Here is a 14871-nt window from a genome sequence, read left to right as displayed (position 1 = left end):
ATTATCATATCAAGCAGAGAGTCAAGGTCTACATTGCATACTTTCGATGCTACGACTTTATTCTTCACTCGATTCCGTCATCACGTAGATAGTCGAGAGCTATATCAACATATATCTTCAATGGTACATATATGTCCTTTTTTTACTCTTAGAACGAGTAATCTTCTCCTCAACCATAGAGTTGAGAGCTACATAATAATACCATACTTTTTATAAATTTTGTATATGTTTTTTGCAAAAGGTTATTTGGTTTTGCATCGACTGCTTTGGATAAGAGATGGTAGAGGCATATGTCAAATTGATGACGGATGACTACACATAATAAGGCATAACGACACAAGAGATTGTTAGATATCTCATGCCTAATGGCTAAAAAAGGTTCTAAAGTTCTAGTCGATTCCATATGTGTCTTCTGTTGAGCTCATGTCCGAACACTGGTTAAACACGCAAGTCAATGAAAGTTTGCAAAAGTTCATAATGTGTTCTGTTTCTAGGTTTACACTAAGTCTTTTCCTTATTCTTACGGTTGTCTCGAGTGGTTACTCGAGAGTCATTCATCTGACAATTTATCTAGTTGAGTTTTCAAATATCAATGAATATACGATCAATAAGTCTTAAACGTGGTCTACACGCTTACAAATCAAGATTGTATCTACTCATGCTAACTCTATTTCATCGATAAAAAAATAGTGGCAATAGCATGTTAGATAGGTAAAATATTAGCAATGTTTTATTGCAATCATCAAACAAAAGCATATAAAAAAGCCTACTACTCGACTGAGGAGATAGTTTCGGTGATATCCATTTACAATAATGCCATTTGAAATTTCCCTCAAGGGATTTTATGGTCCTAAAAATATCATCATGATAGAAAACTTCAAGCACGTCATAATCGTCTCGGTCAAAAGTTGAGTTCACACGACAAAAGCTAAGAATTCAATCAGGATTGGTAACTCCAGGTACCGATGGTACAATTTCAAAGGTCATACCAAAAAGAATTGATTTTTCTTTTGCCCAAGGAACAACCTCTCATTCTAGTCCCTCCTAAATATTATCACCGAATATATAGAGGAAAACTGGCGTCAATATATTATGCTCGGCAAGATCATCAATTTGCTCATCAACCTTCAAGAAAAACATGTGAGACTCAACTAGGAGCAATCGAGAATCACTCAGACCAAGTTGTCAGATCTTAAACTCGTACATCGATTGTTCCAATATCGTCACAACTCCCGATGAATCCTCTGAAGCCACTCCATCCAAAAAATTCAAATTACGTCACCAAAACTTATCACTTGAGATTTAAAATCACCGTGGTGATCCGTTAATAAGATAAATGTACACTCCCAATAGCGGTAATCCGGAGCACACAGGTTTCTTTAGGAAGTATAAAACTGAGCAAACGAAAGAGCTCTGCTAGATCAGTGAATTAACGAGAATGAGAGGATTTGACTCACCACCTCCTCGCGAGCCTGAAACTCTTATTCTGCAAGAGCCCTCGCGACTCAGTCGCCCCCGCTACGTATGCCCCCTTTGAAAGTTCGGCAGTTTCATTCCTGAATCTTTCCAGATCCGCCAGCACATGTGAATTTGGCCGGGGAGAGGGAATGCGTGCTGTCGGTCTGCCACGCGACGTGCCGGCCTCCGGGGCACACACTTGTGACTTGTACTTGGTCGCCGCGAGAGTATTTTCAACGGTAAACCAGTCCGGAATTATGCGCGCAAGTAAACGAACATGACAGGAAGCTTCGCCGCTGGCTTGTGAAAATGCTTTTTTTTTTCAGCTAGTAGTAGTCAGTCATGATCAAATGGGCCATTCAGATCGGCCCGACACGGACCCGGCTCGGTACAGTCCGGCTACGACACGGTCCGAACGGCTCATCTACTGTAGCGGATCATGCCGTGCCGGTCCATGTGCCTCCCCTCGGTCCACGGCACGGTCCGTCGGTGACCATGCCGTGCCGGACCGGCCCGGACATGATTTCAGCCCGATCGGTCCGACGGCCCGATCGGCCCGACGGGCCGAAATAGATAAAAATATATATAGAAAATGAAAATATATATAAAAAATATATAGAAAATAGATAAAAATATAAAAAATAGATAAAAATATAAAAAATAGATAAAAAATAGCTACAAAATTAAAAATATATATAAAAAATAGAAAATAATTTGGCCGGACCGTGCCGTGCCGGCCTGTCGTGCCGCGCGCTCGGCCCAGGCACGGTCCGTGGCCTCGTGCTGTGCTGGCCCGACCCGTCGGTGATCAGACCGTGCCGTGCCTCGGGCCGGCTCAGTAGGCACGGTCCATTTGGACGTCTTTAGTAGTAGTCTTATTTGAGAGTGACTGGATTGATATGATGAGCAGGCAAGAAATTAAATATTTGCAACAAATTTTGACCTTCATTCAGAATTGGAACCAACAATACAGTATAATATAATCTGGCTTCGATTTATTTATTTATAGTAACAAACACAAGTTTCTCTCGCTATGCTATACATGAATCAGAACTCAGAGCGCGAGCGTGAGACGGTCAGGGCACGCCGCGCCGGCGCCGGCGCCGTCCGGCCTGCTGTAGGGCGCCCCGCGCGCGGCGACCCGGCCCTTGCGCTTCTCCATGAACCGCTGCAACGACGCCTTCCTCGCCATCGGCAGGTCATCCTCCGCCACCGGCACCACCTGCCCGTGCCGGGCCCGGGCCCCGCCTTGCGCTGCGGCCGCGAGACGGAGCAGCTCGGCCGCCCTGTCGGCCGGGACCTCGTCGAGCACCAGAACCAGCCCACCGTAGAGGATGGTCAGCTGCGGGGCCGGCGCCGGCTCCGGCCTCGCCTCCTGCTCTTCTTGCACGGACACGTCCGCGCCTGGCATGAGAGGGAGGACCGCCGGCGGCCGCGCCTCCGTCGCCGCCGCCCTCTCGGCCGCCTTGACGTACCGGCTGAGCACGCCGCACGCCGCCGCGAACCGGCCGCGGCCCTTGATGCTCTCCGCCGTTGCCATTCTTGGCCCTCCCTCCCTTGTGCAGTAAGCGAGCGAGCGAGCTACTTTCTCTTTGCGTTGGAATAAATCTGACGGATGGCTTCGGAAGTTTGGAGTTGGCCGGGATCGGTCGACGACTCAGAAGCTTGGTTTTATACAGGCGGCGAGGTAGGGACGAAGGAATCGCGTGGTGTGGTGCGCGCCGTGTCAAATATTTTTTTTTGACACCAAAAACACGTGATGGATTTGAGGGTGATTGGATAGGAACGGCAAGATAATTCTAACGTGGTGGCTGCGTGCCTTGAAAGATGGGAACGCGGGGCTCCTTCCACTCTTGTTAGGCCTATTTATTTTATGATGTTTTTAGCTTCTGTTTTTGTTAAAAGTTTAAATAAATAGGTTTGCTGAAAATTAATTTTTGGAGAAATCAGAAGTCTGCTTATGAGAAAATGGACTAGAAGCTGAGAAAGAAATAGTGTACTGAGAAAAAAAAATTATTGTAAAATCTAATAGCTAAAATCCAAAATCAGCTTTTCAGAAAAAACCAAAAACACAGTTTTTCAGAAAAATCAAAAGCAAAAGCCTAAACAAACAGATCCTTAGTTTTAATTCATATCCCTACCATGGATTTTAATTTCATTTTACAAATTTTTCATTCACCAGCAAAATAATTAGAATTCGCTAAATTTTGTTGAACTTTTTGGTCATTTTTCGTACTTTACTTTGTGAGCCCCATATATCAATGAAAGAAAATTCCAGAATTAGGTATTTTGTTCCTCTTCGAAATTACTAAAATTCGTAAAATTTTAATCCCTGCTCCCTAGGATCATAAATACTTACACTTTGGATAAGATCATATCAAACTTTTCAAACTTTGACTATTAATAACTTTTAAAATACTTAGTTTGAAAACATGAAAATCATATGTATAGATTTGTCTAAAAAATACTTTTATAATTTATTGAATTTTATAAATATATTATTGTAGAAAATAGTTGAAAAATGTATATATTAGAGACTGTGTCATGTTCAAAATGCATGTATTTTTGATCGAATAGAGTATTCTGCTTTGCCATGCCCAAATTCTGTAAAGTCCATTGATGCCCAAAGGGAAATTTTTTTATTGTGTGACCACGGAATGCCTTGAAAAAAAAATTACTCGTTCAGTTTTTGCAATGCACACTACTGATGTTTGTTTCTTAGGTTAATTAACGCGTCACTATCGACCAAAAGAAATATCATTATACAGTTTTGGTAATTTCTAATCGCCTTAATTTTCTTATTACTCCGTCACCTGAAATTGTATTACTGATTTACTGTGCTAACAATATACAACTTAATAAAAGAATATATTTCAATTTTAACAGCGCATACAAAAACAACACACATGTGAAACATTGGAATTGATTTTTTTAGGACTTTGTTGGAATTGTTGGTTGCTGGTTTAATGGTTTAAATTATTGTGAAGTACCAGCATTTCCATCGCTTAAGATTATAATTAAACTCCATACACTGTAATATCAACTCATTTTGGCCCCAACAATAGTGTGAACACTTTATCTGAACCACGTCCACCAGCCTAAAGTGTCACTTGTTGGTTTTTCCATTATGCCTCATTATACAAACAACTCAAATAAATGTCATTTAAGCTCCCTAACACATATAAGGTGTCTCCAATAATTATTATATGTCAGATAACTATAATGGTGCCCATGTCAATTTTTTATCTATTTGGAGGAGAGATAATGCGAGGAGAGAGAAAAGCTAGCTACTAATATGTAAGTTAGTCTATAGTGCAATCCAAAAACATATGCACGCTTTTAATACCTTAGTATATGCTGACCCATATTAAATTTGGAGAAATTGCTATAGCTAGTTCATTGAAGGAATTGTTTATTGTGTTGTCTATAGATGATATGAAATTTTTTTATAGCTATTAGTTGACTATATTATTGAAGATGCTGCAACAAGGTGATCAATTCTTCTATGTATCATTTCTCCCACCTCCAATTAATGACACACAATTCAGTACACTGTTCCATCCAAACTCCAATTCAATATATTTGTCAACAGGGGCTCTTTAGAAAAAAAAAAGTACGTTGAAACCTAAGATGATATTATTGATAACAAAAGCAAATTCCTAATTAAATTAACAACTATTTGTGAATGAAGGGAACAACAAATTGAGAAAAAAAATGTAGGACTGTTATAATATAGATCCATCTAATGGGCTATTGCTCCAGTGAACTTAGGTCTATAGGGCATGAGGCCTATAAGACCCATTAGCGATAGCAAGTTTAGTCACATATTGTTTATCTATGTAAAAATGATTTGTCATCCTCCTATATAAAGAGAGAAGGAGTTCCCAAGTTGTACACATAATCATCAACAAAATAGAGCAATATCAAACTATATCTTGTAACTTCTATGTGTTCTTCCCATTGTTAAAAAAATCAGTGATCGATAGTTGCTAAGCCGGTCGGGGAGTAGGGATTAATCGGTTAATTAGGGACTAACTGAATTAATTGGTCGACCATTAATTGGTTGGTATAAAACACGCGACCTAGCCGGGCCATTTCGGTAGCTTGGCCCACATGGACGCGCCCGCATAGCGGCCTGAGCACCAGCCCACCTCCATGGCGCTTGTGATGTCAGCCCAAAGAAGCGGCTCTTGGCCCAATTTGCTTCCTCACTATGCGCCGGTCCGAAGCAACGTGGAGATACAATCTCAACCGTCCAAGAGAATCCAATGGTTTGCCACCTTTTTCACCCGGAGCAAAAAACACGATGCACTCTTGGGAACCCTAAACCTAATCACGTTTTGCCCCTTTCCATTTCGGCCATGCCGCGTGCGCGAGAGAGAATGAGAGCAGTGGCCCGTGAGGTTCCCAGTGGTGCAAGGCCACTGGCGAGAGCCAAGCGAAGGAGGCATGATGGTACCGCCATAGGCCTACCCGTCAGTGAGCGCGTGACTAAGGTCACACGTGGCCTTGTCGGTGGAGCTACGGTGGCACCCGATGCATGTGTGGCGAAAGGGAGGAGGTGCTCCGGCGGAGCCTGACGCACAAAAGGAGATGGCGACGGCGCGGAGACCACCAAACTGAGGAACCCGCGTGCGCGCCTAAGACGTCGAGAAGGATGGGTCCCCGCATGGTGAGAAGGACAACATGCGATGGCGGCGGTCCTCCTCAGCGACGATGACAACAAGCATAAGATAAGTCTCATGATGCCTCCCCTGATGGTATTCTTGGGTTAGTGGGAGGAACCATCCAAATCGTATTCTAATTAATCAACATGAATTCTCATTTAACATAATCACATCCATAATGATTCACCAAAATCTAATCCTGGTAGTTCTGGCATGTGCTTTGTGCCCAAGATCGGAACACATGCCTTTCCAATATATAACATCATAACAAAACTTACGAAAGAGTGAGTAATTAAATTATATTATGAGTTCTTAAGCATTTAAATATTGACACAATTTACAATAAAAGAAAGCTAGGAGAATAAAGAACCGTTCACTTTCTAACCAAAATAGAAACTACACAACAGAAGATTAACAACTATGAATCAACAAAAGCTAGTTGAAGCCATATGTCCTAGGCTCCACCCAAAAGATTCGCCACACGAGTAGTTTGCACTACTCATTCCCGCCACCTACATCGGCGGGCGTGAAGTAGCCAAACACGAGCTCTTCCTCACCGGTAGAACCTGAAAAGCAGTGCGAGTACGAAGGTACTTGCAAGACTTAAACTATAATAGGTACATATAAATAACCCGAATCCAAGAATTATGCATGGAGTCATTAGCAAGAAATAGATCACAAGATTAAATAATTCACATGCGTAAACAATCTTAACACCTATGTGTGAGCACCTATACTTAACCACATATACTTTTCTCCTCTATAACCCTTGACTTGCATATAAATGTAAATGTAACCATATCATGAACATAGCTGTAACTCAAACCATCTCAAATCCATCCTATCCAATCATACCACACATCCCACATTCGCAACTCTACGACTGCTGCAAATGGACAGAAGCATGCTTATGACTGAGAGCACGACAATTCAAATAAGTCTTACACCCTGCAGGGGGTACAACTTTACCCACACGACTCAAGGACCATTCGGCTTGAGTGGCCACACAGACCCACACAAGGGGTACTCATGTCAACCTAACCTTTCTCATACTCGGAACTACCCACTTTCACATGCCTTTATGGCACTGGGGTTACCATGAGCGTGTTCCGGACACTTCGGGCTCCCTACCACCTTACTTCTCCTTTCTTCTTCTCTTATGCGTCATAGGGATGCACATCAAGCTTTAGCATGGCGTATGGTAATCGGTTTCGCTTACTATTAGATCAGCATGTGGTTAGTATGGAAAGTGCTAGAGCCAACTGTAACAACAGACAATGCTTAAAAGATGCAAATGATCTATGATATCCAGGTTTCTCTCCTGAACTACACTGAGGAACTTCTTCGATAAAGAAGAGACCTCTAGCACCACCCACATCTCGCCTTATATTCCAACTCATACAACCCATATTATTATCATTGTGTTTGTTAACAATAAGTAAGCCATAAGCTCGTGAACAATGGTTGCACCATCGCTTGACTTCTAACGATGACCTATGCATTGCTAAGTATTTTGAATAACTCTTAAGTTAGAAATCGACAAGGTTAACAAGGATAAAAGGATATGGATAATCAACAACTCAAGGTAGAGATAATGCAATTCAGTATAGAGATATGCAATTCAATATAGGTTCTACTCATATAAACTCGACATCAACTCGCTAACCATGCAAAGGTACATAAGTGATAACTTCTCAATTTAGGCTCTATTCAATTCAAACAAAAATGCAATATGCTTATATGCTTGCCTTGTGCTTGGATGTTTGACTAATATTCACAGCGCAACACTCACAGAACTCAGACAGATTGGCTCGCCTTCACTCTCTTGAACTGTAAGCACAACGCTCTCTAAATGAATCAAGAATGCATTGCATAAATAAATGAATGATAAAAAAAATGTGTAAATGATACATGCTTGGATAATAATAGAGCGCCGTGTTTTGAAAATATTTGCAAAAGACCGTCAAATGATTAAGGTTCCAAAGTTTGAAACCCCGGATAAGATAACCTAAGTGCACAAAGCCTTGAAGAGCTGGCGGTCAGACTGACGTGCAAGTGGTGGTCAGACCATGAGCGTGCAGAGAGTTTTGGCCCCTGGCGGTCAGACCAAAGGTATGGTGGCAGTCAGACCATTGACCAATGGTTAGATCGGCCCTAATAGTGATCTGACTCCTAAATTTAAATATTTTGAACCGACCTACTGGTGGTCAGACCGGCCCTAGTGCCAGACAGACCGCCAGACCCTGCCGGTAGCACCTTCGCGGGGTCACCGGCGAGGACTCCGGTGAAACCTTCGACGACGAAGGGCACCAAAATACTCCATAGAACTAAGGAAACATATTCTATGATTGTTCAGATGGCGTACACAGTCCGAACACGTAAAACCCCAAAAATGAGATCTAGACCTAGTACTCACTAAGGTTTCATGGCAAAAATCAAAATGGTGATTGCCTAGGTTAGGAAACGATGGGAAAAGGGTAGGGAGATGTTTACCTCAGCGTAGAGAAACTTTGTATTGTATCAGAATCCTCAAAGGAAGCTTTGATCCACCTATTGGACTCCCGGAGGGTGAATGAGCTCGTGGAGGAAGAAACGACGAGGAAACCCTTCTAGTGGGGAGGAAGGGGGGGGGGAAGAAGCTTGGGGAAGTCCTCTGAAAAGCCGTCCGATCTCCGGCCATCGACACGTTGATTTGGAGCGCTCTCTCTCTCTCTCAGAAGGGTTTGTTGGAGTGAGAGAGTGAATAAGAGGGAGAGAGAGAAGCAAACGAGAGAGAGGAGTGAGAGAGGCGATCTTCCACTTAAGAGAGCCTCTGTGCGCTAGCGGTCAGAACGTGGGAAGGGTCGTTCAGACCACGAGAAGCCCACGTGGCAAACCTACGTGGCTGTCCACCTAGCGGTCAGACCGCGAGAAAGGTTTTTGCTGAATTTTGTTCTAATTTCCCCTCTTTTCTTTTTTATTTCTTTTCTTCTTTTCTCCAAGGTATTTATGGTCTTCCTATCTCTTCCTATACTATTTTCACTCTTGAAATATCCAAAATAATTACTAATTGCATAGAACATACCACCATAATAATTATGCATGTTTAATCCCGTAATTAGCGTTTTAGGATGTGACAGTTAGGGTTCAAGATTTTGGGATGTTAATTTGAGGAAATTTACAACTAGGGTTTCATATTTGGAGGCGTTTTTGGACGTTGACCATCGATTAATCGGATTGATTGCTTGATTAATCGGCAGACTAATTTTACAATCGATTATACTCTAATCTACTCGTTGCCGTGCTAATCACCAAAATCTTCGGCCAATTTTTTCATCACTGGTTGTTCCTTTAAATTTTTGTTTGATTAGCAAATGGAAACATGATTATTATAGCATATTCTATTTATTATTCTTAGCCACTTAAATCTATGGGGACTATGGATCTAGTTTAATAGAAAAGCTTCATTTAGCTGCGAATTGGCAAATAATTCCTTGAATATGAGATTTCCTTCATTAGAGAAGGCTTCCTTGAACTTATTCTCCTGATCAAAGAAAAGATTTCATGCAACCTGTTAGACGCAACCTAGTAGCAGTTCATAGTCGTAAGCTACAGGGTGGTTTTGATATGTCATCTCTTAAAGTGCACACCGGTAAACTTATCTGACCTTATTGCATTGGCAAAATCAGACATCGTTAAATCAAATTGCCTACAATAAGATTTTTTTATTGTTGGATAAATACACACTTTATATTCAATTTTATTCCTAGATAAGTTATAAACAAGTTGATATGCCATCATTATTGTGCAACAAGAGTAGAACCTAGACACGCACGTAATTGAACTACATATATCTAATATACTCCGTAACTGTAATGGCATAGTATTGCATAGTATGATTAAAATAAGATTAATTATAGCGAACATACTAATCGACAGTGAGTGGTGCCGGAGCCCCTGATGACGATGCAAAAGACAATGATGAATAGGAAGCTGATCGCGAATAGGCGATGAGAATGATGAAGAAGATCATGAGCAGTCGCACGAAGCACTTCCCAAAAATCTTATTTGCTAAAAACCTCCTCTTGATTGCCAGTGCAGCAGGACAGAGCAAACTACGTGTGGTGGCACATGCGCAAGCTAATGGACCCGATTGTGACTGACCATGCACACAATTGTCATGCGCTCGCACCTTTCACCCCCACCCACAACCATGGCCATGGCCTGGCCCGACGCGGCAAGGCTAAGCGAGTGAGCATGTATGTTTTACTAGTCATCTCATCCATACATGCTAAGTGGATAAAGAAGACAATTTCTGTTAAGTTGATATTCATCCACCTCCACTAGTAATATGAGACTAAAATATAATAGGCTAGGCCCACATTTCTAAGAGATCGAACCAATTTATATTATGCCATAGCAAATTGCAATTATAGTATTTTTTTATCTTCTCCTAGACAGAGGTTAGTTAGTACATGTATTTGAGTTTTTGTTGATGTGGTAGAACAAAGAAGTGAAGAACTAGCAGAAATGAAGAACTACCACTACGAGGAGCTCCTTTACTTGCAGCAAGGTGATGCCTTTGTCTATTAATCTTGGCTCAATTTTGTGGAATGTAATTGCTGAATTTCAAATCGTATACACATTTACAGAAGATCTCGATCATAATTGATTATTTGTCTTAAAATGTTTTTGGCAAATCATAGATCTGCAATTTTAGGCCCTTAGGAGAGGTTTTTCATTTTTTTCCTAGATTGGTTCTAAGAACAATGTGAAACAATCGGATCTGTTGGTACATTAAGTTTCGATAAGCCTTAAAATGGTGTTATATGCCTGGATAATGTAATATTTGGCATTTTCTATATTATGCATCTCTGCTATTGCTAGCTTCATTGGAGCAATGAAATATACTAGACGGATTAGCGCGCCTACGCGGTGCCCATTTTTTTTTCACAGAGCATGAAAAAAAAAGACTAAAAAAATTGGATTCACAATTTTTGGATGCCTCAATATTAATTTATGAATTTATCAATATTTAACACATCCATTTAATTACGAAAAAAATATTGGTACTTTCATACATGTACATAATTTTAACATGTAGACGACATTAATACAAATCTAACTAAATTTGTTTCATATTTTTTGAGTTTTAGATATTTTTCTATGCATTTTAGATTATTTAAACCGATTTATCAATATACTATTATTACTTTCGCTATTTTTTAGAATTTTGGGAAAAAATTATGTATACATATATATACATATATATGGATACATATACATATGTATATATGCATATACATGTGTATCCATATATATAAATACATATACGTGGGACAAACACAAACAGTAGATACAGTAACTTGATTTTAGGATTATTTTAATTCTTATCCTTTAATTTATGTAACAGATAATGGGTGAACGATTTAAGAATTGCAACGGGGACTTAGCTAACAGTTATTTTACTTCTCAGTACCTCCGTACTGCTCGGCTATAGCCGGCCTCACATTTCACGTGCTCCTTAGCGAGCCAGCCACTAGCCCAACACACAAACAAATGCAGCCCAAAGCCGCGCCGAGTACGTCACACCACTATAACTACACGCGCCCGGACGAGCCCTCCCCCGCAACAGAGAGACCGAACCACCACAACCTGTGCCCCACGGCACTGCTCTTTCGTGGAGAGAGCGAGCGAAGACGAGGAGGAGCGAGGAGCAGATGGCCGCCGCCGGGAGCAGCAGGTTCGCCGTCACGTGCGGGCTCCTGCGGCAGTACATGACGAGGGAGCACCAGCAGCAGGAGTCGCAGCAGCAGATGGGCGGCCTCGCCGGCGCGTTCCGGCTGCCAACCCTGTCGGAGGCTGAGGAGACGACGGACGCAAGGACCATGCAGCTCTTCCCCACGCGCGCCGGCACGTCGCAGCCGTCCCAGGAGCGGTGAGTTTATTAATTTTGTTAGCCAGCTAGCCAGCTCTCGCCTTCCATTACGTCGACGACACGGCGTCCTATTCTAGTTTGGCTAGCTGATGAGTTCTCGGTGAGTTGTTGCTTGTTTTGCAGGCCGGAGGCGCAGGCGAAGGCGCCGCTGGCCATCTTCTACGAGGGGCGGGTGGTCGTGTTCGAGGACTTCCCAGCCGAGAAGGCCAAGGAGGTGATGCAGCTCGCGGGGTCTTGGTCCTCGCCTCCGCTGCCGCTGCAGAACGGAGCGATGGAGGTGCCAGAGAAGCCGGAGCCATTGGCTACGCCCTCCGACCTGCCCATCGCAAGGAAGGCCTCGCTGCAGAGGTTCCTTCAGAAGAGGAAGCACAGGTGGGGAGAGGCATCACAGAGATCGCTCAACTCTGATTCGATCACGATCAATCTGTCTTCTACTTTCTTTCGACATTAAATTCTCGAAGCTGTTTAGGTAGACAGTGGATGATAACTAACATACGTTCATATGGATCTATGGATTTGCAGGATCAGCGCCACCGACCCTTACCACAAGGAAACCGCGTCTCCGGCACCGGAGAAAGACACTGCCGGCGGCAAGTCAGTAAAAGATGAACCTGCTGCCTCTTGGCTAGGGCTCTGAAAACCTTCAGGATTCAGGTCCTCAGGAGAACATTGATGAGAAGGGAAAGCAGTACTGACTTGTTCCTCCACTATGGTTTAAGGTCTTGTACTTCTATTTGAGAATTCTTCGGAACCCGAAGAATTCTTTTGCCAATTATCTGCCATTCGATCGAGGGCTTATGAGATGGTATATATCTTTTTAATCTGTTGATGTTGTTGTAGTAATGTGCAATTGCAGCTTGGTTGTGAACAATAGTGTGTGCAGTTGTCTAATATAATGTGTGATCGAATGCTGTTTCTTCTGTGAAAGTAGGGAGATTAGAAGATTGTTAGGTTATAAAAAGTTATTTCTGTCCTTAATTAGCTCTTATCTATAGAGTGTTAGACCAGCTATACATATTTTCACTGCTTTTTTCTGAGCAGAAATTGTCATCTGTTCGTAGAGTGACAAACAAAGTAAAGGCACGGGGTCGAAACATGTGCGGTGTGCCGGCTGCGACTTTTTGTAAATCGGTAGTTGGTACACGTCCTCGTCTAGGGCCATAAGTCTTCTGGTCTATTATATGTTTACCATTTCAAAGAGAAAGCATGGAATTTGGCGTGTCTGTGTGATTCAGTGGTGCCTTCTCACTCTCTTCAGTCAAGAAAGTTGTACAGTTAGAGGGGGAGAAGAAAGGACGGAAACGTTAGTTCGATGAAGCTTCTCTCATCCTCGATCAGATACATGCTTGGTATTCCTGTTCTGTTTTGACATGATCCTACGCATTTTGATTATGCTACCTGGTGACGCGTTTTAGTAGCACAAGTTGCTGCCTCTATTCTCTGAATCGGTTCTGCCAGCTTTTTCCAGCTGAAAACTGATCATCCCATTTTAATCAGTAGATGGCTTTATTTTTATATATGAAGTTAATTTCCATTTTATCATGTTAGTTAATTAGCCTCTTGACACGGTGCACTGTTTTAGTTGTTTGACAAAAAAGCTCCAGATGATGATGATTCAAATAAAGATCCTCAATCCATGCATGGCTCTGCCAAATATATCTTTTTCTCTACATCTCCCGGAATATTATAAGTTCTAAAATATTCACGTGTCTCTAAATTGCCCAAACTTTAAATGGAAGAAAACAAGCAGCCACGTCGATCCAACACCCACGTGAATAGAAAAATGTGGTGCTCAACGCACGGGAGGCACGCGGAAGAACAGCCAAACTTAATATGAAATTAGTGATGGGTAGTAATATAGCCCATCACTTATATTAAAAGTGACGGGTCGTAATTGTGACTCGTTACTGATGACTCTTCATTAGTGATGGGTCATCCTAAATCAATCATAAGTGATCGAAGAAGTTATGATCCATAACTAATGACTAACTCATTAATGATGGACCATTCAAAAGAATCATTAGTAACGGATCAAATTTTGATCTATCACTAATGACAAGTTTTGATCCATAAAAACAGATGAAAGAATCTTAATTAATCAATTATTAGATGTATTAGTCAATCAGTTTAATAAAATATTAACTGTATTAGTCTATCAACTTTTTATTTTTTTTCGTAGTTGTGACATGTCTAATATATCCTTCATAATGTATCAATTATAAATCTAGCTAGTATTAAATTAAAAATAAAAACTATATAATTTTCTGAATCCAATAGTAAAATTTGCATTGATTTACAAACTATAAAATATGTAGTAAAATGGTAAAAGCAAATATCATTTTTCTAAAGCAATTTGATTTATAGTAGTGTATTCACAAATATTTTTATTTTTATTTTATTTTTATCTTATTTTTTCTCACCTCACAAACACTAGAATATAAATCATTGTATATTTCTGCTCAAGTTTTATATAAGGGATAACCACTATAGACACAAACACGCGTTCTAAACAAAGTGCAGAAACTTTTAGGGCGAGAACTCAATCTTTCAAGTCTTTTTTGTCTTGAAAAATTCACCAAACCCAATAAAATTGGAGAGAAAAATATGTAATTTTTTTTTCTGTAGATGTCCGTAGAATAAAAATATCAAAATCAGAGTCTGTATACAAAATTTAAGTCCGTTTAACCGAAGGCACTACATATCAACTGATCTGTGTGACTATTATACAAAGCTCAAAAGTAATAGGTTATAATTATGATTCGTCACTTATAAAGGTTATAAGTGACATGTTAAATTTGGTTGGTCACTAATAAAATCATTTTATTGGCG

General features: G+C 41.1%; 2 protein-coding genes across 2 annotated transcripts; one reads left to right on the top strand and one right to left on the bottom strand.

The window, feature by feature from the left end:
• Nucleotides 1–2433: 2433 nt before the first annotated feature.
• LOC133903440 (protein TIFY 11e-like) lies at nt 2434–3126 on the bottom strand. Its single transcript, XM_062344824.1, has one exon. It carries the CDS (start codon nt 2996–2998, stop codon nt 2513–2515), a length of 486 nt encoding a protein of 161 aa, XP_062200808.1. The 5' UTR covers nt 2999–3126; the 3' UTR covers nt 2434–2512.
• An 8529-nt stretch (nt 3127–11655) lies between these two features.
• On the top strand, nt 11656–13020 carry LOC133903439 (protein TIFY 11d-like). The gene is made up of 3 exons (XM_062344823.1): nt 11656–12042; nt 12166–12414; nt 12565–13020. Exons 1-3 carry the CDS (start codon nt 11825–11827, stop codon nt 12677–12679), a joined length of 582 nt encoding a protein of 193 aa, XP_062200807.1. The 5' UTR covers nt 11656–11824; the 3' UTR covers nt 12680–13020.
• The last annotated feature ends 1851 nt before the right edge of the window (nt 13021–14871 follow it).

This window comes from Phragmites australis, chromosome 21 (assembly GCF_958298935.1).
Source record: "Phragmites australis chromosome 21, lpPhrAust1.1, whole genome shotgun sequence".
NCBI classification, from domain to species: Eukaryota; Viridiplantae; Streptophyta; class Magnoliopsida; order Poales; family Poaceae; genus Phragmites; species Phragmites australis.
This window is presented reverse-complemented; position numbering and strand designations above follow the sequence as displayed.

Coding starts and splice junctions, on each gene's coding strand:
- LOC133903440 (XM_062344824.1), bottom strand. CDS start 2,998: ATGGCAACGGCGGAGAGCATCAAGGGCCGCGGCCGGTTCGCGGCGGCG.
- LOC133903439 (XM_062344823.1), top strand. CDS start 11,825: ATGGCCGCCGCCGGGAGCAGCAGGTTCGCCGTCACGTGCGGGCTCCTG. Junction 12,043..12,165: donor TCGCAGCCGTCCCAGGAGCG/GTGAGTTTATTA, acceptor CTTGTTTTGCAG/GCCGGAGGCGCAGGCGAAGG. Junction 12,415..12,564: donor CTTCAGAAGAGGAAGCACAG/GTGGGGAGAGGC, acceptor ATGGATTTGCAG/GATCAGCGCCACCGACCCTT.